Raw genomic sequence first — 26617 nt, 5'->3', positions numbered from 1 at the left:
GAGGGTTCATATAGCTACAGTTTTTGAGCTGCAAAATCTTTCATGAAGAAAGGGGGCTTAGAAGCATCATCTTAATTAACAGAAATGATAGAAAAAGGTTAAGGGTGAAAATTCACATGTTAAATATCTAAGCTAAGGAAAGAATACATTGTTTTTGCACTTTTATGCTAAAATCATCACAAATGCTAACGAGCTGTAGCTCTGCATCTGCATTTACTATTTGTTATCTCAAAAGAATGCATTCTACACAGCAGCAACTGGTGGAAAATACTGAGGTTACTGAATATTTTATTTTAGGTTCTTCTTATTATAGTATTATAAACGTGTTTTGGAAATACCACTAAAATGTATGCATTTCTGCACAATCTCTCATTACGACCACCAATTTGGATCAGCATTATTAATCTATACTTTAAGGTAAAAATTACACCAATTTTTCAGTAGAGACCCATTTGTAAAGGCAACATTAAAGAACCGGATTCCTTAGTGTAGGTGCATACTCTCTAACTTATTACTTCTAACAACTTGTATAACTGACTTCTCCCTCTGACCAACAGCTCCATGAAACATACAAGGCAGAGAACCAGTTAAGATGTTAATCTTTAACTTTTCCTTCAGCTGTGAACAGACTTTATATATCTGCATTTCACAGTGACTCAGTGTAAAGTAAGACATTAGCTCACTGAATGAAACTACGATAAAAGCTTTATTTATGACTTTTAGTCAATATGACACTATATTTCACTTTGAAAATTAGGATCCGATACAACAGCATCCTGCATAGTACATATATACAGTACAGGCCATTTTAAGGAGTCATTAGCTAAAGAAGAAGGGAAGGTTTTGATTTCAAGGTCTTAGATAGGAAGTTACATTCCCCCTCCCTCTTCTGTGATATGGACTACATATGCAGTGTTGTAGCGGTGTTGGTTCCAGGATATTGGAGACACAAGGTGGGTGAGGTAATACCTTTTATTGGACCAACTTCAGTTGGTGGGGGAAACAAGCTTTCGAACTCTGAATCAGAAGAGCTCTATGAAGAGACTCTTCCTCCCCGCTCTTCTCACCCCCTCCAATAACTATCTACGTCAGCAGGCTGCTCCCTCTGACTGAAAGAAGTGAATGGATTGCATTTCAGCAGAGTGGCACAAGCATATGTAATCAGAGTAGACGAAAACCAAAGAAAGTGTTAAGAGAGGTAGTATCAGCTTCCTTTTCAAAAGATTTAGTGTCTAATTAGCCAATTTAAGTCTTCTAGTATGTATTGCAAATCTATAAAACATTCAGAAATAAATTATGGAGAATAAATTGTTACCCTAAAAAAAAAAATCCTTGAACTCTAAGCTATAATGAAACACATCTTGTTCAGATACTAGGAAGACTACTCTTGTATTGAAAAAGATGTGACACTATCTCTAATGTCTCATGTATTTGTATCTCTCAAAATTTCTTCCATGCTGATCATGTAGCACATGCTTTGTGTGAACGTGTGCATACACTGTCCAGCATCTTATAATCGGCCTCTTTCCATCTTCTGAGAATGAAAGAAAGGCAAAATGTGTAATAAAGATAAATCATCCTCCTAATGGAATGTCAGGGTTATCATTTAAAGTTGAAAAAACTTCTGTTCAAATTTTCTCTTTACAATCCTACATTCCAAGAGCATCAATTTATAAAATGGTGTATCAGAATAGTAACAGGACTATATGATGTCATAGTAACAGTAATATTTTCTGCTACTGCTCCATGGGAAATATTATAAGCTACATATTAAATACAAAAACTATGCTAATGCAGTGCAATAGCAAAAATATACAAACTTTGTGTTTGGAGTCTCAGCCATAAGAGCTGAAGAGAATAAGTACATTTACAGTGGAATTCTTTTGTACTGCAAAAACTTTTCTTCCACAGAATTTCCCTATAAACATAGGTTCGTTTTAACCAGAACTGAAATTTTCATACTGCAATCCATTAAAAAGGCAGGGCTTCCCTTTGTCTTCACTATAAACCAGTTCTATTGTACTGCATTGTGTAATCTTTAGATCACATATTTTAAATTTCACATGGCCAAGCGTAGGGAAAATATGAAATTGCATGTACTTGTTTACCTGTCTTAAAATTAAGTGAAGAAAAAGTAAGTATTAAAAAACAAACAAAAATTCACTTATCCTGGAGGGACAAGGATATCCTTTACATCACAGGTAATCAACACTAATACAATGGACACACTGCTCAACCTGTGTTCATTATGGCTATTTGGCAGGTCCCTGAAAGGAGCAAGAAGAGTGAAAAGTGGAACAGAAGAAGAGATAAAGACAGAGAAAGAGGGTAAAAGTAGTACTAGCTTGGAAATCTGGGAGAGAGATGTGATTTTGCTACCCCTTTGGTAGCACAGAATTATGAGCTATGATATGGTGAACTACCTTCCAGAAATAACTAAGGGGGGAAAAATAAGCCTTTTTTTCCTCTTGATAGGCCAATCTTCCATGATACGTGTTGAGATAACCAGCTTCCATTCATCTTGAGGTAAGGGTGTTGATCTTTTAAAAGAGTAACTGGAAGATTATATTGCAGAGAGGATGAAAACTGCAGTCTAGGCCTTAAAAACGAAGATGAATAAGTATTAAGATGTAGATATGCACAAACATTTTTTTCAATATGGGCTGACTTAGGCCAACACAAAAAATAAGCATATTGTCCATATGTAGGGCTGGGTCAAAAGTTTTCCATCAAAACTGGTGGTCTACGGAAAACAGGGGTTTTCCACCAAACGATTTTTTTTCTACAAAAAGTAACTGCTTTCTCCAAAAAAAATTCAATTTTTCATTGAAAACCAAAATATTTCCATTTGGAAATGCTGCTGTGGTGCCTCATGTCCCCAGTTCTCAATAAGCATGATTCCCTAGCCAGATTACATCTCTTATGATGCATCATTGGGGTCCTTGGCCACGGTACACTCCAGGAGGACAGAGGAAACAGCTCTACAACAGTTTCCTATTTGGGGATACAATTATTTGGGTAGTATAATCTAACAAAACACAAATCCACAGGGATCTGACTCCTTAGATTTTCAAATGTCCTGTTTTCAAACCAAGCATGATTAGTCTCAGATTCAGAGGCAAGAGAGTGGGCTTTCAAGATCATCAGCCTGTATGTTTGTCCCAGGTGGGCCCACAGGATAAAGCTAGCCTATTCTGAGAAGTCTCTTGGTGAATGCTCTTGTCCCAGACATTTCAGACAGTAAATGTACATTCATCAACTTTTTTCCACTGGGTAGGAGGCATAATGCTTGATTACATATGGCATCTACAAGAAATCAACCGAACAGTGATGTGTGGGTTGTGCAACAAAATACCGATATGTTTATATGAGAGGAAAAAAAATCTGATGATTTGGAACTATCAGCTTGTGCAACAACTCACCCATGTAACTTTAAAATATGCCCTCCGCAGTTTTCTCCTATTGTTTGTTACCTGCCTTGTCTCACCTCATTTCAAATTAGATTGGAAGGTCTTTGAGTTTCCGTGTGATCCACAATGTTTCAGATCCATAAGCTAAACTATGATGATACTCAGTTAAACTATACAGTTACACTAAGCAGATTGCCAATAAAATATTTTTGTTAAAAATAGTAAAACTAAATCATTAAAAAAATTAAGCTAAAACTACCAACAGGGAAAAGGAATAGTAATGAGAGAATAAGGAAAGGAATTAAGTGTGCTTGTGGCCTTCAGCCCTTTTATATCCTCACTTTGAGTATTTAGATGTGAGTGACCTCAAGAACTATAGCAATATGTTGCAGGAGGTAAGTGTCTCTTGGTGTCACTGAGTCCAGAGAGGGAGTTTTGCAGAGGAAGGACAATTATCATTTTAGTATAGTGTGGATTTGAAAGTCAGTATTTTATATCCTGAAACACATACAAAGTTTAAAATAATCTGAGTGATGAATACCCCTTTGGTTTGTATCCCCAGATAACATGTACAGCTTATTTTTCAATCAATTTTTTCCCCTCCAAATTCAGTGCACTACACATTCTATAGTCAGGATACAGTATGTACGCATCAAGGCTTCGATTCTGTGAGCATTTAATGCAGCATATACATAACTTCAAACAAATATCTTTACATAGTCTCATTGAAGAGGCCTCAAGTTTAGAGTTTCACATCCAAACAATTTGTTGTTTCTACCTGAAAATGTTTACACTCTGGCTACAGAAAATTTAAATAAGCCCAGAGTACTAATCACTGAAGTAAACTGTAATCACATTCTTTTCTTTAGGTTACCGTTGATCTATTTTCAGAAATTACCCTACATCCATTATACAAGTTTAAAGGCTCTCTATGAATCATTCTAATGAAAGATCAGTCACCATTTATCTCTACTATGTGCTTGAGGGACTTCCCCTACCCGGAATACTATTTGTACAGAGAACAAATTTACTTTTTTTTTTTATTATTATTATTGTTTATTAAAAGATCTGGAGTTTGAAAGTATATTCTGAGATCTCTTAATCAAAAAAGAATATCCAATCACTACGTCCTCTGTGTAAAAATTTCCAGATTTACTTCACACTTCCCATCAAGAATGGGCAACAATATCCCATATTAGCCAAGATAACAGAATGTTTATTTTGATGTACAGAGCAATAAAAATTGCATGCTGATTTACACCTTTGCTTGCAAGCTGGCTTGCAGAACATTTTAAATTTCATCTTTAGTTATGGCTTTGGGATTTGTGAGTTTTATTGTTTTTAAATACTGGTTCCCTTTGTAGAATATTACCCACTCACTTACTGCCTCTTTCAAGTTAAGGTCTTTCCAGATGAACTTCTTGCACCAGCATTGTAGAGGGAAGGCCACATGGTTCTTGTACCTTACTTGAGAGTACTTCCTTAAGCAGTTATTTAGGTGGCTGATGGCTTGTTCATATTTTCCTAGATAACTGCCAAAGGACAAGGCTGTTTTGGAAAAAAGAAAATTATCTAACAATGCAGGTTGAACACTAATTAGGAAAACACACTAATCCTTCTCTTACACGATAATGAAATTTTTAATTAACACTTAATTCCATCCACTATTGATGTGTATGTCCCTCCCATGCTATTCATCTCACCAGGAGACCTCCAGATACTTTTTACCGTTGTTTATTAACAACTTATTGGCACTGAAGTAGCACCCCAAAGGCTCCAAAAATAAGGGTTAGAAACCCACTGTGTTTGCTGTTGTACAAACACATGGCTCCTGCACCAAAATGTTCACAATATAATCTGAAACAAGATGTAACAGGTAATAAGAGAAACAGGGAAAGAGGACAAGAGTAATGATTAAGATCAGGTTGCTACATGGGTCAGAGTTAGTCCGTAACCTCATCAGTCCTGACAGTTCCAAATCATAACAAACTTTATTTGAAACAAATAAAATACACTACTGCAGACACTGATACACAACATAACCATTACTTAGCTGATTTCTTGTAGGAGACATGGGTCTTAGTGCGGACCTTCCACAGGTGTCATTTAATAAAGAAGATGCAGTGTGACTTGTCTTATGTCATCAGCTCAAACAACTGACAACGACTGGTTGCTTAACAAAGGCGATCTTCTTATACAATTGTAGAATTGTATTGCATATGTTGGGGGCTATTTTGGAACAGTTTCTTAACACAGAAGGTTGCCTAACAAAGATTCTCATGTAGAGGTATTGGTGTACTTTTAGACTAAACACTCACAACTTCAACTGAAGTTTTTTTTAATATCCAGGCCATTATTATTTGTATTCTGGTACCATATGTGTATTCCTCGCGTGGCTTCAGGGTAATGGTTGTTGCTCAATGTCAGCGGGCGTGAGGTCACTAATATGGAATTTTCCCCTTATGTGCAAGGGTTGCTATTGATAGTCAACAACTTTATATCTTTTTTCCATTAAAATTAGATCCATAGAGAATTAATTCCTTCTAAGTTGGTTGCTTAGAGAGAAGTTAATTCTAAACATATCAGTGGCCAAAGACAGAAGGATCCAAGGTCAACAAAGATCAAAGTACCAGTTTAACAAAATACACAACTTCTCTTCATCTTTAGTGTGTGAAGGGAAATCAAAATATTTCTATTTAGCTCACATACGTTAATTTATAAATCTTGCAAATTCTGTTTTCCCTCCCCCAATTAAAGTTTAATATTTCACTAGCAAAAGATTAAACCCCATAAAAAGTACCATAAATATACCTTTTCTGCCTTTTTGTCAGAGATATCTTGCTTTTCTAGAACTGCCATACTCTCCTTCAGATTCTTCACTATGTCTGCAGGAGACTTGTGGGACTTGCCAAAGGGGAATGGCATTATTGCAAACTGTACAGGTCTTCCTTCTGCAGTTTCTACTTCACCTGGAAACAGAAAACAAAAGGACTATCAAAGGTGGAAATAGTGGGTCAACAGTGATAGCATATATGAAGAGCTAGAAAGCATTATAAAGGCGTCAGTATAGTCTGCAGTGTAATTCGGTTAAACTAGAACACGAAACCATCACTAAATTGTACACTATTTGAGTTTCTAACTTTTTAGAAGATGGAACAAAGAATCCAAGAGATCAAACCAAAATGACTATCCAGTGTTTCACACAGATATTAAGAATTATACCCAGGACCACGGGACTGTACAAATAGCACAGTTCAAAGTCACATGCTAGCAAGATAAAAATATACAGGTTATTCCAATTTATGCTGGCAAGAAAAATCAAATCACTAACAATAGGATTTGTCCTAGCTTATTGTTGCTGCGTACTGAAACTTATTTTCAAATGAATGCATAGGTGGCTGCTGGCAACAGAATTTTATTACCAGTACCAAGGACTAAACAAAGCATTTAGGGTCATACTCTGTCAGACTGAAGATCACATTAACAGAGACAGTTCTTTCAAAGATGAGGAATGCCCTCTGCCCTAAGTTACCAGACTTTTCCAAGGGATAGTTAGCACTTGCATTAAATATATTCATACCTTTGTATAAATTAAATACGAAGCAGAAAGATTTTCTAGTGCAAAAGTAAACAACTTTTCCAAGAATAAATGCTCCAATACCAGAGCTTTAGTTCCTAAACTTGTTTATCTTCATTCATACCACAATAGCTTCCCCTGAAATGATTTCACAAATTGTACTTCCAGAACTCTAGACCAGCTACAAGTGAACAGAAAATCCCACACTGAAAAATGCTGATGGGTTACTTCTATAGAAGACAAAAGACATTTGAAGCTGACAAAGCAGAGGTTACAATGTCATTACAAAAAAAGGATGTCACCCTGAACATCAGTTATTTTCTATCTCCACCTGCCAATGAGAACGATAACCAGCCAGCATGGATCAGTATAAAAAAACAACTAGCATCTAATTTACAACAAAGCTTCTCATCTAGTATAATACAAACACTTGTTACATGTCACTTAAATAAAAAGTTGCTCCCATAGGTCATAGAGCTAGAATACTGAAATTTGGTACATTCACTCATTATGGAGTCCATATGTTTTAGTTTAATCTTTCCATCACAGGTCACTAAAAGCTTTTCAGTTGTAAGATTTCAACCATTCAAGTACCTTTACTTGTAAATTAGAAGTATTAATTTGCAAAAGTTTAGTTTTTTACATGAGCCAGTTATGTCAGGTATGAGACCAACCATTTGAAGAACTGAATGTCATAGGATACCAGATCTATTTAAGATTTTAGCCAAGAAAATTCCCATAAATATGTAAACTAGGTATGTGATTATAAAACTTACTATAACAGTTGCATGCTGCTGGGTAAGAAATAATACAGCTGCTCATGAGGAGACGCATTCCTGCAGTAAGTAGTATTTAAATCAGTCTACTCTTGAAGAGAAAGTAGCAAAACATCAGTATAATGGAAGTGATCAGATCTCACACACTTCCAAATACAGTATTTTCACTTTTTTAACTTATGCAAGCAATATGGCCAATATTTAGATGCGGTGAAATTACTCTTTTTCCACCATATCTCAAAACATCTTAATCAGCACCGATAAAAGGCTGAAAAATTGAGTATCTATGAATAGAGAATTGATAACTTAAGAGATAATAACATCCCCGTTATTGATGAAAAATTACTTTCAGACAATAAAATTAAATAATGTCTCAATATTTTGCCAAATGTGAGTGCAATACAGTACCATCTTCAGAGAAAACATGACTATCAACTATTATTTAATAAAAATGATGCTATTTTCAAACATTAGGGATTTACAGGTATTCCAGGATTTTTATTTGGCAAGAGAGGGGGCAGGATGACACTCCTTTTAGAAACTGCATGCAGCATTTAAAGTATGCCCTTAAAGTATGATTTCACTCTGAAAACTGCTTCTGTACAAGTGGCATCACAGCTTTCCATATCTGTCTCAATCACTTCCAGACAGATTCTGTTCAGTTTACCAGTTTAAAAGATTCCCCCCCCCCAATCACTAGCTCTGTCAACACAAACTGGGATCTAAAAGTCAAGCTGAATTTTTTATGGGTTGTGTATCACTATTGGTAATAAATACAATAAAAACCAAATTATCCACCAGTTACACCTGTATAACCCCTTTATCTTCAATTAAGGTTGGACAGGTGTAAATGAAGGTAGAATTTGGTCCAAACTGTTTTGCTGAAGATGTGAGAGAAAGAGTAGAAATCAAGCTCCAGAACCAAGACAGCTATGGGAAATAAGTGTTACTAAATGTAGAATTTAAAAAAAAAAAAATCATCATGAAATAAGCAGTTATGACAGAACACAATGTAGGAAGCAGCTCTATTGAATCAAAAGGTAATATTGTTATATACTCATTTTTCTGCCCACAATTACACTGCTTTCAGAATAAAAGCTCTCACAAAGAATTACACTAACTCATTTAACTATAGGCAAACAGTCAGATAAATCCAATTTCTAGGTTTACAGAATGAGTGGGTTTTATAAACTTCCCTCTAGAGGATAGTGCCTTCACCTTTTTATTTAAAATGGTCTAGCCCCTACATTTGCAGGAAGGCCTGCGATTTGACTTACCTGTCATTGTTTTACGAGCTCCATATCAGTAATACGGTACATGGACATATACATGATTTTGGGGTATATTTGCAAGAATTTTAATTTGAAGATTTGAGGATAAAAAATTAGGACAACTCAATAAATTCCCCAAATGTAGCTTATTCGTATTTGAATATACTCTATCCATAAATAGAGAAGTTTCATTATGAGTTTTTGATAAGCAATTTATAAAAATAAGCCAACTGGCAATAGCAAGCAAATCCAAGCCCTCAGTCACAGCAGGTGCCGGGAGAGATCATTGCTGCAAGGTGCTTTATGTATTATATAAAACTAAGCAAATGAGTTATTTGTGCTATTTCTGTTGCAGGAATAGAGTGACACTAGTGGGAACCTCACTTGTGTCTCCTGAGAGTGAAAAAGCCAGTGCTGCATCTTGCTAAAGAAGCCGGTGTATCCCTCTATATTCTAGAAACATAACGGATACAGTTGTGAAAAACATATGAAGTGTGACAGACTGACAATATCCTAAAATACCCTGAACAAACCTTATGGAATTAAGATAAACTTCACTGAATAAGGTTAGTACGTTTGTGGTAAACTGTATTAAAAATGAAATTGTGTATGTGTTGCTGTGGAATTATATGTACCTCCTCTAGCAGGGAGGGGATGCTCATGTATTCCTCTGTTATCAGCCTTTGAAGCCACACCTTTGGGGAGATATGCATATACTAGTTCAAACTTCATTCTCCAGAGACCAACAGACAAAGAAAAGACTTTTGGATAAAAGCTTGGGGTTTAAACTGACTCAGGGCCTTCTTCCTGATCCAGCAAATGGACAGGACCTCTGGTTCACGGAGGGCCCCAATCCTTAGAGAATTGGAAGTACTTGGCCTACTAAGGCTTCATAAGACTGTGTACCTGTTCTGAGCTGAAGCTCTCATGAACTTGTAACCACAAAGAACCCGCAGGGTGGGCTGATGCCTAGGAAGCTTATTAGCATGCATGCAGGTTCTTTTATTGTTTTTAATGTTTTCTCTGTAATGTTTTTTACCTTAAAAATAAAATAAGCTTGCTTAGAAAGACCAGTGTGGTAGCTTCCAATTATAGTAATCACTGTGTTATCAGTCTCTGAAGATTCAAATATTAAGGCCAGAAGGGACCATTACAATCATCTAGTCTGACCTTCTGAAAATTGCAGGCCACAAAACCTCACCTCAAGCAGGTATGTTTAGGCACTGTCTTCACTGGGAAATGCACAGTGAAGGCAAGAAACTGTTCAGCCTAGACGTACCCTGGTCAGAAGGAAGTGAGATGTGGGTCTCCACCCAAGAGAGGCAACAGCTAGGAAGCTGGAAGCCTGAAAGTGGGTGTCCTTGCTGGACCCTGGAGGAAAAATACAAGTCCAGGTGCCCTCAACTGTAACATGAAGCACTTAGGATCTCTCTCTCTTGCTAACCTGGCGAAAGTTCTCTAAAAGGCAAGCTACAATATTCGACAACAGTGTGCGTGTGAGGCTGGGAAAAACTGCAATACACCACATCTGTCTAATAAAAAAGGAAAAGTCCAAAGGAACTGCCATGTGATATTCATCCACAATCAGCCACTTGAACCATATCAAATTATAACAATTTTCCCAGTATCAGCATCTGGGTTGTGGTTTTTTTGTTTGTTTGTTTTTGCAGACTACTTAAACAGCTTTGTTTGCCACTTTAAAAACTACCTTCAGACCTTTTCCAATAAGTTAGTCTCCTAATAAGCACCTGGACAGCTTTATCTTTTGAATTAGCATGTTGCTTTCCTTCATCCCCCATTCTCAGTAATCTGGACATATTTATTCATTTGTCAATTGAGGCCACGAATAACCTTCCACTGAGCACTTACAATATCATAAGCACACTTTACTGTCTGCACTCACCTAACAGGATCTGGTAGAAAGAGAAAAGTTTGACCCAGGCAAATGAAAAACAAGATGTTTAAAGTATCGATATTGGGTTCAAATTTGGAAAATACAGAATGTAACCCTTTTTTTGTGTAGTACAAGCAGATATCAAAAACAAAAACAGGGCACAGTCAATTCTCCAAAAGCTAAACATCGCACTAAGCATGCGATATAGTATCTTTTCTCTCTAAGTCAGTGTTTCCCGAACTTGGGACGCCGCTTGTTCAGGGAAAGCCGCTGGCGGGCCGGGCCGGTTTGTTTACCTGCCGCGTCTGCAGGTTCGGCCGATTGCAGCTCCCACTGGTCGCGGTTCGCCGCTCCAGGCCAATGGGGGCTGCGGGAAGCGGCAGCCGGTACATCCCTCAGCCTGCACCGCTTTCCACAGCCCCCATTGGCCTGGAGCGGCAAACCGTGGCCAGTGGGAGGCACAATCGGCCGAACCTGCGAACGCAGTAGGTAAACAAACCAGCCCGGCCCACGAGGGGCTTTCCCTGAACAAGTGGCGTCCGAAGTTTGGGAAACACTGCTCTAAGTCATTGGTTTGAAATTAACACACAAGTAATGTCTATAAATGGTTGCCACAGAATGGCTACATATGAAATGCATTGGTGTTTTTGGCCCAGTTCCTACTGGACATGATAAAGCTGGATCCCCACCACCACCCGGGCTCGAATTCCCCCTCCCCTCCACTGGGAGACAACCCACGCTCCCTTCCCCTTTCCTTCTCCTCCTACCCCTGCAGTCCCTCACCTGGAAGTGGCAGGGCTCTGGCTGTCAGTCCCTGGGATGGCAGCAGCAGTGCAAAAGTAAAGGCTGCAATGGGGCACTAAGTCTGCTGTGAAAAGTGATATTGATGAACGTCAGTTTTCACATTGCCACCCTTACTTCTGTGCTGCTGCTCTACACTCTGCCTTTAGAGCTGAGTTGCAGGGTACATAAACAACTACAGACACAAAGAGGGGGGGGCCTGATCAAATAAGTTTGAGAACCACTGCTTTAAATCATAAATAGTTGTAACAGCTTTATGGAATACAGGTTAAATAGTAGCCAATTTTAAACTACTATGGTTAACATAAATTACATTCTGAAATGTTTAAGATTGCCTTGCTGCTTTTAAAAAAAAATAGATGCTTGAAAAAGTCCATCTACAGGGACACTTGTTTCTCTTTCTGAAGAAAAACTAGAACAAATGCAAGAACACTGACATGCAGTTCTTTTCCTTGTGAGCAATTTAATATACCGAAGAACAAGACTTCTACTTTGGACTATATTCCCTAATTTTAAACCTTTTTTCTTCTCATTTGAAATATCAGAAAATGCACTTTCCTACAGGCTAATTTAAATACGGGTTAGAAAGAGCTACACTGAAACAGTGTAATCACCCAATAAGGGAAGTTATTTAAGCAAGGAGTGACTAAATTAAAAATAAGTTGATTACATGACGATTACTAAGAAAAACATTCTGAGAACAAAGTACAAATAGTAGTACAGTACATCTTCACTTACTGGCATCTCTATTAAATTACTCCTTAGAAAGCTGGATTACAGACACTCAGACTTTACTAGTGTGGACCTCAACAACTCTCGACACTAGAATGAAGTTCAAGGAACACTGGAGAACAGAGGAAGGCAGAAAAAAATTGTCTTGCTGTGACAGACTGTACCCTTATGTTCACCGTTGTTACAAAACTATGAAAAAAATCTGTACAAAGTATCCATTTGTGAGGTATTTCAAAACTCATAATTCACTGATCATTATTGTCCTAACAATGCTGCCATGCATACTTTACATGTAAAGTTACGAGATTCTACCGTACGATGTTACTAAAGCATATTCTAAATCTGGGGAAGTAGCCCAAACCAGTTCCTCAGAGACAAAAGGCTAGTCAGCACCTCAGCCAGGTTTCAGCATAATCAAATAGTCTATCACCAGATTAAGGGGACATTTTTGGCAGGAAGAAAGGTATAAATGAGAAATTTACAAATTGGCAAAAACAGCTGGGGTTCCCACTCAAAACAAACTTGCTGCGACCTGAACTCAAGCTGGAGGGGATTCTCAAAGAAGAGAAATGCTATAAGACCCCTCATTTTTATTCACTGCATCAACAATGTTTGAAAGATAAACTGAGTGAATGGTCCTGATTGAAGGAGTTCAGCCAGTAAAAGCATGTGATGAGAAAAACCTTTGGTTTGAATTCAATTAGCTTGTTCAGTTAAGTATTCGTTTACATTTTACCTTTTATTTCTTTGTAGCCAATTCTGACTTTTATACCTCATTACTGATAATCACTTAAAATCTATCTTTCTGTGGTCAATAAATGTGTTTTATTATTTTATCTAAACCAATGCATGTTTGGATTGAAGTATCTCTACCCTCCATTTGAGATAACAGGGTTTGTGCATATCATTTTCTATTTATGAAATGACAGAGCTTGTACTTCACAGAAGGAAAGAATTGGGCAGTACAAGATGCACATTTCTGGCGACAAGACTGGAACTGGGAATTTGCTGGAAATTATATCTGCAATACAATTTAGAAGTGGCTGGCTAGAAACACTCATATCATTTAGCTGTGAGTGATTTTGCATGCGATAGGCTGTGTGTGACTAGGCCGTGTGTGAACAGGCCAGGAGCGGCTGCTCTCACTGCTGAGCAGTGTGAAAGCTGGAGGGTTGAAGGGATATAGCTGTTCAACTGCCCAGATTGTACTCTGGGGAATGTCACACTTGCATTTTTGGTTACGTGTCAGATCACAAACCCCGGACTGCCATGCTCTAGGGGAAAAAAAGCTCTCTCAAACTTGTCGAATTTCCCCATGACTTCTACAAGTCAATTACATTAAGTAAGATATAGTTGTACAAAATTCCTACTTTCACAAATTTGGAAAGTAATCAGCTACAGTAGTCTAAAATTCTAATACCACCTACAACTTTATTCTTTCAATCGTAGGGCTTCTAATTTAACAATGTCTTTTGTCTGTCACTTTTTAAAAATGTACCATAGACCAAAACAGTGTCAAATACTCAAATAGATTTATGTTGACTCATTTAGAGGTGAAGAGGTTGAAGTGAAATGGTAATATTCCATTTAATATGTAATTAATGAGGGAAGCAGGCCAAGAAAAATAAGTTATCTCTTGGTAGCCATAATGAAAAAGCACCTTTTGATAACAATTGCACAGATACGTTAAGACCTAACGCCTAATGAGTAAGCACAGAAAACGTTCCGCTATTGTGTGAGCAGATAAGAGGTAGCAACTTGTTAAAAATTAAACAAAATCAGCATAATTTAAATAAGGCAGAACTACAAATATCAAGTCAATTATTTAGAAACAATGTTAAAAATATACAGATTACTTAAACACAAGAAAAGATGACAATGATGAGTCTAAAAGGATAATACACATATGCACAACAATTTTTGGACTTTTCAACAAGACGCTGTATCTGCTGCCAGTGATAGGCTGATAAATTCTCATACTAAAATCTGTACTATGGGATATTAATTTATTACCAACATGGGATTGTAATGTAAATTAGTTTCTATCCTCTATAAAATTGATTTACCTAAAGTACCTATTCCTTTATATATGTATATATTAATTTTGATTTATTGTTAAGCCAATATTAAAAACAGAAAAACGATTTACAATCTTGCATCGGGCGCCAGTGTCAAGTATCACTTTTTTATCTATGTATCCACAGCCAACAAGAAGGTCAGAAATATTGGTCAGAACGGAATAGCATATGCACTATGAAATACAGTCAGCATGTTACAGCTACTACTACCCATACACATTTTTGCAGAAATACAGAAGGTTGGGGGGCCTTTTCCTTTATCCCCAGAATCAATCTTTTATACAACAGGTTTTTTAATTTTTTTCACAAAATAAGAATTCATGTCCACAGCCTACTCCTGGGGGAATTCTGCACCAAAAAATTAAAAATTCTGTGTAGTGTTATTTTGGCAAATAAAATATCTAATCACACTAGTTTCAATTATTTTGGGAATTTATTTCAAAATACCTGTCAGCAAGTATGTCTGTAACAATACAGACACACAAAAACTTCCCTAGAAGAAGAGAGTTGAAGAAATCCCTACAATAAACCAGTTCCTATTTCTCTACCCCCTCTCCCCCAAAGCTCAGCTGCAGGGGCACCCCCCCAGTCCAGACACTCACTCCCCCAAGAGCCCAGTTATGGTACCCTGCCAGCCCAGACACTCACATCCTCTCCCCCACATAGCCAAGGAATCCAGAGGGAGAAACAGCCTGATGTTTGTGAGGAGTTTCCTGCACACCATCTTCTTTCTTCAAGGCATGCTGGGAAATGGAACCCATCCATCTCCCTCCCCCTCCCTCCCCCCAGCAGTGTCTTCTGTTTGCAATCTGGGCTCTGCTGAGTCCAGCATCCCCTAGTGGCAACCAGCAGCTCTGCAGCCAATTTCTGGACGGGAAAAAGGAAATTCTGCATACAACACTAATTTCTGAACAAATTCTGCATTGTGCAGTGGCACAGAATTCCCCCAGGAGAAACAGACCTTATGGCCAGAAGGGACCATTAGATCATCTAGTCTGACCTGTGTAAGACTAGATGTGCATTTCACCCAATTACTCCTGTATGGAGCCTAATAACTTATGTTTGACTAAACCATATCTACCAGAAAGGCATCCACCCTTGATCTGAAGATATCAAGAGATGGAGGATCAACCACATCGTTTGGTATGTGATCTCAATAGTTAACCACCTACACTATTAAAAATTTGTGCTGGATGTTTAATTTGACTTTGGCTTTAACTTGCAGCCAGTGGTTCTTGTTACATCTTTCTCCACTAGAGTAAAGAGCCCTTTGGTACGCAGTATTTTCTCCCCTGGAACATCTTATAAACAGTTATCAAGTCACCTCTCAATCTTTAGACACGCCAAATTCATTTAACTCTTTTAAAGCTCTCACTGTAATACAACACGAGGATTTTGTCAGTATAGTTATATTTGTAAACTCCTATAGTGTGGAGTATAAGTACAGTTATATTGGTATAACTGCACCTACATTAGGGCTTTTACCAGCATTGCTATGTCAGTAACAAGAAAGTCTCACACACACACCAAATAGACACCCACTATGCCAGTATAACTTGTGTGTCTAGACCAGGGGTGGGCAAACTTTTTGGCCTGAGGGCCACACTGGGTTTCCAAAATTGTATGGAGGGCCGGTGAGGGGAAGTTGTCTCCCCCCAAACAGCCAGGCGTGGCCCAGTCCCCGCCTCCTATCCACCCCCCCGCTTCTCGCCCCGACGGCTCTCCCGGGACTCCTACCCCATCCACCACCCCCTGCTCCCTGTCCCCTGAACTCCCCTGGACCCCCCACCCCTGACTGCTCCCTGCCGCCCCATCCAAACCCCCCTGACACCCTCTATCCAACTCTGCCCTCTATCCAACCACCCCGCTCCCTGCCCCCTTACCGCACTGCCTAGAGCACTGGTGGCTGGCGATGCTACAGCCGCGTCGCCCAGAGCACTGAGTCAGGCTGCAGCTCTGCAACTGCACTGCCAGGCTGCCCACAGTGTTGCGCCAGCAGTGTGCTGAGGCTGCGAGGAGGGGGGACAGAGCGGGAGGGGCCGGGGGTGAGCCTCCTGGGCCAGGAGTTCAGGGGCTGGGCAGGAGGGGCCTGCGGGCCATAGTTTACCCACCTCTAGTCTAGACCATGCCAAGGGCATTTTTTCTAAACCTCAAATAATTTTTGTGGCTTTTCTCTGTACCCTCTCCAGTCTTTCAAGTCTTTAAATATTGTCACCAGACTATACACAGTATTTCAGGATGTGTCTTGCCAATGCCTTATGGAGATAAAATCACCTCCTTTCCCAGCCTCTATTGTCGCCGTCTATACATCCAAATATTGTATTGACCCTTTTGGCCACAGCATCACACTGGGCGTTCATGTTAAGTTACTATGACCCCATAAATCTTTCAGAATTACTGACCTGAAGAGCTCTGTGTAAGCTAAACAGCTTGTCTCTCACAAACAGAAGTTAACCAATAATACTACCTCACTCACCTTTTCTCTCTGCTATCCAGCATATAGTCTCCAATTCTGTAATTAAGGACTACGTTCTTTTTTCCCAGATGTACAACCTTGCATTTAGCTACATTAAAATGCATTTTTGAACGAGCCCAGTTAAGAAGCAATCCAGATCACTGTGTATGAAACTGCCCTATCCTTATCATTTGTCATTATGCCAATCTTTGGCATCCAAAAATTTTATAAGCAGTGATTTTATATTTACTTCCAGATCACAGATAAAAATATTGAACAGCATCAGACATAGAGCCAATCCATGCAGAATACGACCAGAAACATTAGCATGTAAAAGTAAACAACATTAAAATCAGAAAATGCTCAACTATAAGGCTCGGCATGAATTAACTGTATACAGCTTATAAATGATACTTCTTATAAGTCACTAAAAATCTTTTAATCTATATCAGTCAAGAAAGGCATGTACAGTGGCTGTTAGGGCTGGAAGTGCCTACTTTCCTCATCAAGATTATTGTACTCCATCCAATGCAAAATATTAGCATCCTGCTTGTAAAGTAGAAACACTAATATCAATTATTTATTGTGCAGTAGAACCCAAATGCCTCAATCAGGACTTTTTTTTAAAACTGTTCCAAATACTATTGTTTACCACTTTGTTTCATGCAGCAATAAATTATTTGCAGTGTTACCAATTGAAAGGTGGTAAATTTTAAAAAAATCCTCTTTTCTAATCAAAGAACAGAATTTTAAATGACAAATGGTAAGTGACAGCTATTAAGGGTTTTTCTACACAACAAAATTAGGTTGACTTAATTTAGGTCGACCTACAGACACTACAGTAATTCCATTGGCTGTTGGTGTCCACACTATCCTCCTCCTGACAGTGCAGTGTGTCCTCACCAGGAGCGCTTGCAACAACTAAAGTGGGGCATTGACAGCTCAGTGTGGGGCACTGATAGCCACGCAGGGCTCACAACTGGTGCCCCCCATCCGCCCCAGGGTGACAGCCCCAGCTGTGAGCCCCACGCAGGCTCAATTTCACAGCACAGAGCCTACCAGCAGAGAAATTGACATTCTTTTCATTTTCACACTGCTATTGTCTCTGTTCAGGGGAGGTCCGTGGGGAGCTGGGGCTCTCAATGCCAGCAGCCAGGCTTGGAGAGGGGAGCCCAGGCAGCAGCCTGCTGGGAGCCTGTGGGGCAGCAGGGTTCCCAGCAAGGAGAGGGCAGCCCAGGCAGCAGCCTTCTGGGAGCAGGTAGCCAAGAGCCCGAGGGCAGCCGGGCTCTTGCAGGAGCCTCCCACTCACCCCAGGGGTGACAGCGCTAGCTGTGAGCCAGACACAGGGTTCACAGTAGGAAACCTACCAGACTTTCTTGTCAATTTCATGGCTCCACCAGGGAGTCGTGAAATTGACAAGAATTTTAGCCAATAGCCAATGTAAGTAAGGCAGTGTCTATAGGGCTACTGCATCACCCTAACTACACCAACATAAGCCCTATGCCTCTCATGGAGATGGAGTTATGATGTCAGTGTAGTACGGCACTTACACCAGCGGGAGCAAGATTGTAGTGTAGACAGCTGCCCTACTTTGACCTAACTCTGTAGTGTAGACCAAGCCTAAGAAAGCCATTGTACTGGTCAGAACGTGAAGTGGAGCTGAAGAGATGGGTTCGAAGTGATCATAATGTTTTAATAACTAAGTAGAGTGTCCAGGGTAACAGAAGACTTACAGGGATGTAGGGGATACAAAGGCAAGTGATGGCTTTCAGGAATCTGCTACTATTAGATTGCAAACATAAACCCTGTTTGCGAACAGAATGTCAAATTAGTAACTGAGTTTTGATTTGACTGCTCAGACTTGTTTTATTATTTGCTGTTAACATATTATGACCTAAGTTTTGTTTGTAACAATGTTCACATCCAGCCAGTTTCTGGTTCACAGCAGAAATTTAATTAATAGCCGGTGAAAGCTGATGTAGTTTATAAAGGTTAGCTCATCAACAAGGAAGCAGAAAGACCATTATGTAACTCAGGTGATAGTCAGTGTTAGTTCCACATATTGACTATTGCAATACTGACCAACCAACCAAATAATCCATACGAATAATCTGCTAACCTTCCATAGCTCAAATATGTTCTGAAAAATTATTGATTCCAACACAATCTTTCATGATTTTCTTCAATTAGAAAGCATGCTTTTTAGTTAAAAAAACAACGAAAGTTTTAGATTTTTAAATGAAACAATATATACGATATAATTCAGTTAATAAGTACATTAATTCCTCAAACACAAATGTGCATTGTCAAAATAATTAGCTTGCTGCGCTGTATGTAAATCCCAAATACTTCAGTCACTCCAGTCTACTAATTACTTAGACCTATCTTTTTTCATATTCTCTCTCAAATACCAATACACTTATCAATATTTATACTTTTATTTATTTATTTATAAACACCTACACTAGAAAAACGTTTCAAACAAAACAATAAGAATGGGCTAAAACACTGATTCTGAGCTGGATGGACCAGAGCGCAGGTCTTTTAAAAATTAATTAAATTCTCAATTCAATTTTGCACCTTCCATGATTATTACTTGCACAATATTCTAGCAGTGAACCATTTCCTTAAAGTGCTCATCTTGTGCTACATTTAAGATAATGTAATTTTGTCAAATTTCAGTCTTTGCTTTTCAGCTGATTGCACAACAATCACAACTTATCTTTGCCGGTTTTGGGATAACAGAGATTGCTCCTGCATGAAATTCATGTTGAAGAGTATAATCACAAGTACATTTTGGTGCTAATCACAGGAAACGTCTCACAGAATCAAATTCACCAATCTTCTTCTATTCTACTTTTACAGTGAAAGTTTTGTTCAATGGCATATTTGATCTTTCAGAACCAAACCAAATGTTTTCTGCACTTATTGAGATGGACACAAATCCTTTTTCTCATACTAACTTGCTTGATAATTTTTACATTTCATTTTAGAACAATCTAGTCTATAGTTTCCTACCTCTTCCATCTGTTTTAGGCATGTTAAGCGAGATGAATTCATACTCAGATGTTTGACAACCACTAATCACGTACTTGCATTATTTACAAACATATTTCACATTTACTACAGGTTTCAGAGTAACAGCCGTGTTAGTCTGTATTTGCAAAAAGAAAAGGAGTACTTGTGGCACCTTAGAGACTAACCAATTTATTTGAGCATAAGCTTTCGGCATCCGATGAAGTGAGCTGTAGCTCACGAAAGCTTATGCTCAAATAAATTGGTTAGTCTCTAAGGTGCCACAAGTACTCCTTTTCTTTTTACATTTACTACAGTGAGTCTGAAAAAAAACTTAGTAAATTCAACACAAGACTGAAAAATCAGATTAGCAATGCAGCTCACAACCATACCTACACTTCCCACTAGCCACACTCCTCTCTCCAGTCACCAAAGACTAAGATTCTACTTGTTTGACAGATGAGGAACAAGATCACCTATACCATGACGCAGAAAATTCACAGATTTTTATTAGGCTTCATTAGCTCAGTGTCAGAGGTTCCCCTACCTAACAAATATAACCCACATTTTGCCCATGGCAACTGAATACACACACGAGCACATTTTCATAGACACTCAGATCAGTAAAAAGACAGATCACAACTTTTGAGGGATTTTATGGATGAATTTCATACTCGAATGCCACTATTATTCTTAATATTTAAAACCCAAATCCCAAATCTTTGTAAATATTCAAGGAAAATATCACAGATTTATGACTTAGCTTCTCCTCCTGATATGCAGTTTAAAGTCACTCCACCCATTCATTTGCCCAAAAACCTTTATGCTGTACTACATATGGTACACAGACAGGCACATAAAGGCCTCACCCATTCCCTTGTAAATATGAAAAGCAAACAGGCAATTCAAAAATCTTAACATGAAAGATGACCAACACCTATAATACATCGTGCAATTTGAAAAGTTTACTTCAAACCTTTAATACTATAATGCAAGTCACAGTAAAAGAAACTGGAAATTAGCCTTTGCAGGCAATTTATAACTTTGAAGATCATTTATTTAGAAAATGTATCTGATTGTATCAGGAGAAAGCTTTGAGAATCAAAGGTCCCAATCTAAGAAAAAGTATTAAGGCTAAAACCTTCCTCAAATGTGTTCTGTTTTTTATGATGTTTGGGAGCTTATAAACCAGGTAAGAGCAGCTTCTTTTGGCTACAGTAACCAAAGGCTAGTCCTAGAAACCTTCACAATTCCCTTAAGACGGGAGTCACAAAATCAGTGACATTAGAAATGGAAAAAATGTATTAGCCCACTTAGCCCATCCCATTGCCGCATACAGGTATCTACCTACAGTTAGGGGTTCCATTTTTTGCTATTCTTTTCCTGGAATTGTGTGTTTATTTTAAGCAAATTTTCAAGATGCATATTCTGGGTATTATTGGTTAATTTTCTTTTTAAGAATTCCACAGCATTTCAATCAACATTTTCCTTTCAGATATAATTTTAATTTCAAAGACTGCTCTTTCACCAACACAGGAAAAGCTACACGCAACAGAACATTTTCAGTTCCTGTCTTTAAGTGTATTTAATTTTACAACAAATATGGAGACATAATACCATAGCCAAAGTTGAAAAAAGGAAATTTCAAAATAGCTAAAATACTTATTTTAAAAAAATGTAACCGTGAAAACTGACTTTGTGGTTGTTTATTGGTTGAATCCTAAACCCAGAAACTCTATACATAGTATTTTCTAGTGCTTTGTCCATTCTAGTTGTCCACCACTTCCTTCAGGGCAGGGGTTCTCAACGTGCAGCCATATCAGCACACAGCTGCAGCCCATGTGACATCCTCATGGCCATACAGGTAGTATATATTGTGTGGATGCAACCCACAAAACATATAGAGCTGCATATGTGGCCAACAATGGTAAATAGGTTGAGAACCAATGCTTCAGGGAGACTATTTGACAGCCTGTAGCTCTCACAGTAAAGGAATTTTTCCCAATATTCAACCTAAATTTTCTTAAGTTCATTGCAATATAGTTCTCCACACAGCTCATCCGAAAAATGACAGGATCATTACTAGTATTTGAGAGAAAGTAGGGTCATTTCAAGGGACAAACCAGATTAAGGCATGAAGCTGCACGAAGCCTGAAAACCAACACTCTGGAGTGCTTAGTCTTTGCAAGTTCGCAACTATAAAAACAGTCTAAAAGAAAAAATATTGCATAATAAGGGTGTCGAGGTTCCTTCCCCACTCTGAACTCTAGGGTACAGATGTGGGGACCTGCATGAAAACCTCCTAAGCTTACTTTTACCAGCTTAGGTTAAAACTTCCCCAAGGTACAAACTATTTTACCTTTGCCCTTGGACTTTATCGCTGCCACCACCAAACGTCTAACAAGTATATAATTGGGAAAGAGCCTGTTTGGAAACGTCTTTCCCCCCAAAATCCTCCCAACCCTTACATCCCCTTTCCTGGGGAAGGTCTGATAAAAATCCTCACCAGTTTGCGTAGGTGAACACAGACCCAAAACCCTTGTATCTTAACAACAATTAAAAAGCATTCAGATTCTTAAAAGAAGAATTTTAATAGAAGAAAAAGTAAAAAGAATCACCTCTGTAAAATCAGGATGGTAAATACCTTACAGGGTAATCAGATTCAAAACACAGAGAATCCCTCTAGGCAAAACCTTAAGTTACAAAAAGACACAAAAACAGGAATCTACATTCCATTCAGCACAGCCTATTTTCTCAGCCATTTAAAAAAATCAGAATCTAATGCATATCTAGCTAGATTACCTACTAAGTTCTCAGACTCCATTCCTGTTCTGTCCCCAGCAAAAGCATCACACAGACAGAGAGAGAGGCTTTGTTTCTCTCCCTCCCCCCAGCTTTTGAAAGTATCTTGTCTCCTCATTGGTCATTTTGGTCAGGTGCCAGCGAGGTTATCCTAGCTTCTTAACCCTTTACAGGTGAAAGGGCTTTTCCTCTGGCCAGGAGGGATTTTAAAGGTGTTTACCCTTCCCTACCCTTCCCTTTATATTTATGACAGGGCTTTTCTACACTTACAACAGTGCAACTATGTCGCTGTAGCACTTAGTGAAGACGCTACCTACGCCAACAGGAGACCTTCTCCTGTCGGCTTAGGTACTCCACCTCCCTGAGAGGTAGTAGCTATGTCGATAGGAAAAGCCCTCCCATCAACACAGTGCTGTCTACACTGATGCTTAGAGGTGTGGGTTTTCCACACCCCTGAGTGACACAGTTATACCAACGTAAGTTTGTAATATAGACCAGGGCTTAGTGTCAACAATGTAAGTGAGACAACTCTGTGGCAAACCAGTCATGAAAAAACTTAACACTATAGAGCTGAAGATGCTGCTACTACATGACTAACACTGAACTAAGACTAGCTGAGACAGCAGATATGTTACAGCTGACATGTTAAAGCATAGTTTAATGCCTCCTGTTCTGACTACTTTTCTGCTTTTGCAAGAAAACCTCGTCCCAAGGTATGTCTATGCTACAGTGGCATAGACAGACATGTGAAAATGTAAAAATTAAAATAGCCATTCTGAAATTAACTTGTTCTCATCAACCCAAGATGTAGTTGACACTTGTAAAATGAAACTCACAAACTGATTGAGCTAGGTACATAATTTAAGGATGACATATTTCCACATATTTCCTCTGAAAGAAACGTCTCATTGGAAGTTATATACTGATTAATGTAGGAAGCAAGAGACAGCAGTTAACGTACAAGTTTCTATTTTCAGACTTGGAGTCATGGCCCTGTCAATATCATGAAATCCTTCTATCTACTTTGTTGTGGCCCTTGCTCAGTGAAGAGAACAGAAATGGCAAATTGGTCAATTAAATTTTGGTTTGTTTTTAAGCAGAGTTCCTTATCCAAAATTAGCAGCAGCTGTACAAGCATTACTTGTTGAATCTACCGTTGGTAACATATCTCAGGTAGCAGCTTTGCTTTTCAGCAAATCTTGTATTTTTGCCTCCCACCCTAGATCCAAAAACATAGTATCCCGCATATTCCATAAACTAGTTACTAGCGGATCTATTATATTAAAAAATGGAGTTATCCATCTCGCTTGCCCTCCTCAAATAGAAATACCAATTCCTCAGCCAATCCTAGAGAAAGGATGCAAGAACGATGAAGGAGGCGGGAGGAAAATTTCCCAACAGGTGAGAAGACATGATAAGATCAACTTTCTGCTCAGATCAGCAGAGCTCAGACACTGGTAAGGGGTAACTGTTCCTCTGCCCTGAGACTTCTTACAGATAAGGTCCTAAAAGATACAACTTTATGTCTCCCTATTCATCAGCATCTACACAAGCCCACTTAATGAGAGAGTATGTACTCACAAGAGCCACCGCCAACAGTATGCCTATGACACTTGGTTCTGTATCTCATTTTCCAAAGATGTAACTAATGCCATTAAAGAGTTAATATACTTACAAGAAATCAGCTCCTGGATGAAAAGCAGCTGCTTCAAGTTGAATCCAAACAAGACTGAAGTGATACTGGTCAGATGGAAGAACACACACCAAACAACCAGCCAGGAGGCTACCCCACTTCTTCCATTAAAGCTCTGTGCCTGACTTGCCTCATCACTGAGCCTAGACCCCAAGACAATTAGCAGGGTAAGAATCAATTTTTTTTTCTAATTCAGATTATTTTAATCTATTTTTATTTTTAAGATTTTATTTTTTTAACAATTTTGATGGGTAAGGTTTGGGTTAGGGTGGATGCAGTGTTGACTGCGGGAGGCTCCCTGTACAGCTGAGGGACCCAAGACAACACGGAGGATGAACCTCTGATTGGGGGCGTGAGGGGGGGGCATCCCACTGCTGAACAGTTCCTGCCCAGGGATGGCTCCCACACTTCTGGCTAATGATTGAGAGAGAGAGAGAGAGAGAGTGGGGCCATGACAGCAAAGCTGCAGAGGGCTACTTACATAGCTGCAGGGCCAATGATGCCCAATCCCTGCAGGTGAAACGTGTGAGAAAGGTTGCAGACATCATGGGACAAAGCAGAGATCTCTGGCACCCCTCGCTGGTGAGTGACAGAGTGGGGTCTGCGACAGCGGGGCTGGAAAGGGCTCTCTACAGAGCCAGTGACACCTCATCCCTGCAGGAAGGACAACTATTACCAAATGATTTTTTTTCCTGGAGATTTCAGTGTGTCAGCTGAAATCTATGTTTACAGGCAGTTACTGATTAAACTCAAATCCTGCCAAGCCTACTTATCAGCTAGTGTGCCAATGACCAAAAACAATGCCTTCTTTCACCTCCATTTTGCTAAGAAACTTTGCTTTTTTTTCCCCCATTCGGACCTGGACCCCGTGATCCATATATTTGTCACCTGCAGACTAGATTACTGCAATTTTCTGTATCTAAAGGTGATATGAAAACAAAACAATGCAAAAACACCAACTATATTCTAGTCCCTCAGCTGGCCCCCAGTCTGCTTCCACTGTCAAATCCTTCTCTTGAAAGTCATTGCAACATGTTCCAATTGCCTCGGTCCGGGTACCCTGCCTCGGTTTCCCCTCTTCAATTCAAAAACTCACAAAAGGCTTTCAAGAGTTCAAAATAATTCAAGCAGCTGTTCCTAGGCCTCTCCTAGCTGGAATACTTCCACAGGCATCTGCTCATCTTGTCCAACTCTCTCTCTGACTGAGAGGTCAGTAAGAAAATCCCCTCTGCTGTTCCCCTGCTTTCTCAGGGTCCCTACAGGAGCTTTACACTAGTTTCCAACTGGTCTCAACACCCTTTTTCCCCCACAAGGTCTTGTCTTTGCTCCAGCTCTCTGCCTGTCTCTCACTGGCCTTTTAAAGAAATCACCCAGCTTATCAGGATGCGGGGGGTGGGGCGGGGAAGAAGAGGAGGGCAAAAACTAATTCATCAAATGTGTGGCTGAATCCAATTACCCTTAAAAGGCCAGCCAAAAACTCTGACAGTCATAAATGGATTAAGTACCAGGTACATAAGAAACTACATTGCCAGCTCTAAACTGCCAAGACAATTGTGCTCCTCTGGGGCAGTACAGGTCATATAGGCCAGATGAGACATGTTGGGGCAAGGGGATCCAGCTGTGGAACAAGCTTTCAGAACATAATAGACTAATCTAGAATCAGACCACCTTTAAGGTCATTCTGCAAGATCTACCTTTTGCAGTAAATGTTCTGGTCACGGTAAAAAAAAAAAAAAAAGCAGCTTAATCAATCACCATCTGCCCCCCGCCCCAAATATCCTTCTCAAAGCAGAGCTTCCTGTAACCGGGGGCAGGAAAAAAACTGAAGACTTCACAAAGTCCACTATGGACCTTGTCATGCCAATCAATCTGGAAGTCACTCAGATTATTCACTGATGGGACCACTACAAAGACTTGAAATGGACTGATAGCTAACTTTTAGTGTAAATTTTCTGGAATGCCAGATATTCTACTAAAACCACAAAAGAAAAATTTCCTTTTCTTCTGACAAAATCTGCAGGAGACTGAATCTCTTCCTCAGAGTCTTTTACTGGAGAAAGCTCCCTCTCATATTCCTCTGAGCACTATGGCTCCAGTCCAGTTGAGAAATGGT

The 26617-nt window shown here is 39.1% G+C and overlaps 1 protein-coding gene across 5 annotated transcripts in view; it reads right to left on the bottom strand.

The window, feature by feature from the left end:
- Positions 1-26617, bottom strand: part of CAB39 (calcium binding protein 39) — a 66967-nt gene that overhangs the window by 26349 nt on the left and 14001 nt on the right. For 4 of the 5 annotated variants that reach the window (XM_074963976.1, XM_074963975.1, XM_074963977.1 and 1 more), the window contains one exon: positions 6222-6379. In XM_074963976.1, coding sequence (XP_074820077.1) covers positions 6222-6335 — 114 coding nt within the window. In that variant the 5' untranslated portion in view covers positions 6336-6379. Of the gene's footprint in view, positions 1-4794; positions 4812-6221; positions 6380-26617 lie in introns of those variants that run through there. The other variant, XM_074963978.1, reaches the window with a different exon arrangement.

The sequence above is a fragment of the Natator depressus genome, chromosome 9 (assembly GCF_965152275.1).
Source record: "Natator depressus isolate rNatDep1 chromosome 9, rNatDep2.hap1, whole genome shotgun sequence".
NCBI lineage: Eukaryota > Metazoa > Chordata > Testudines > Cheloniidae > Natator > Natator depressus.
The sequence above is the reverse complement of the archived record's forward strand: the minus strand, read 5'-3'. Positions and strand labels throughout refer to the sequence as shown.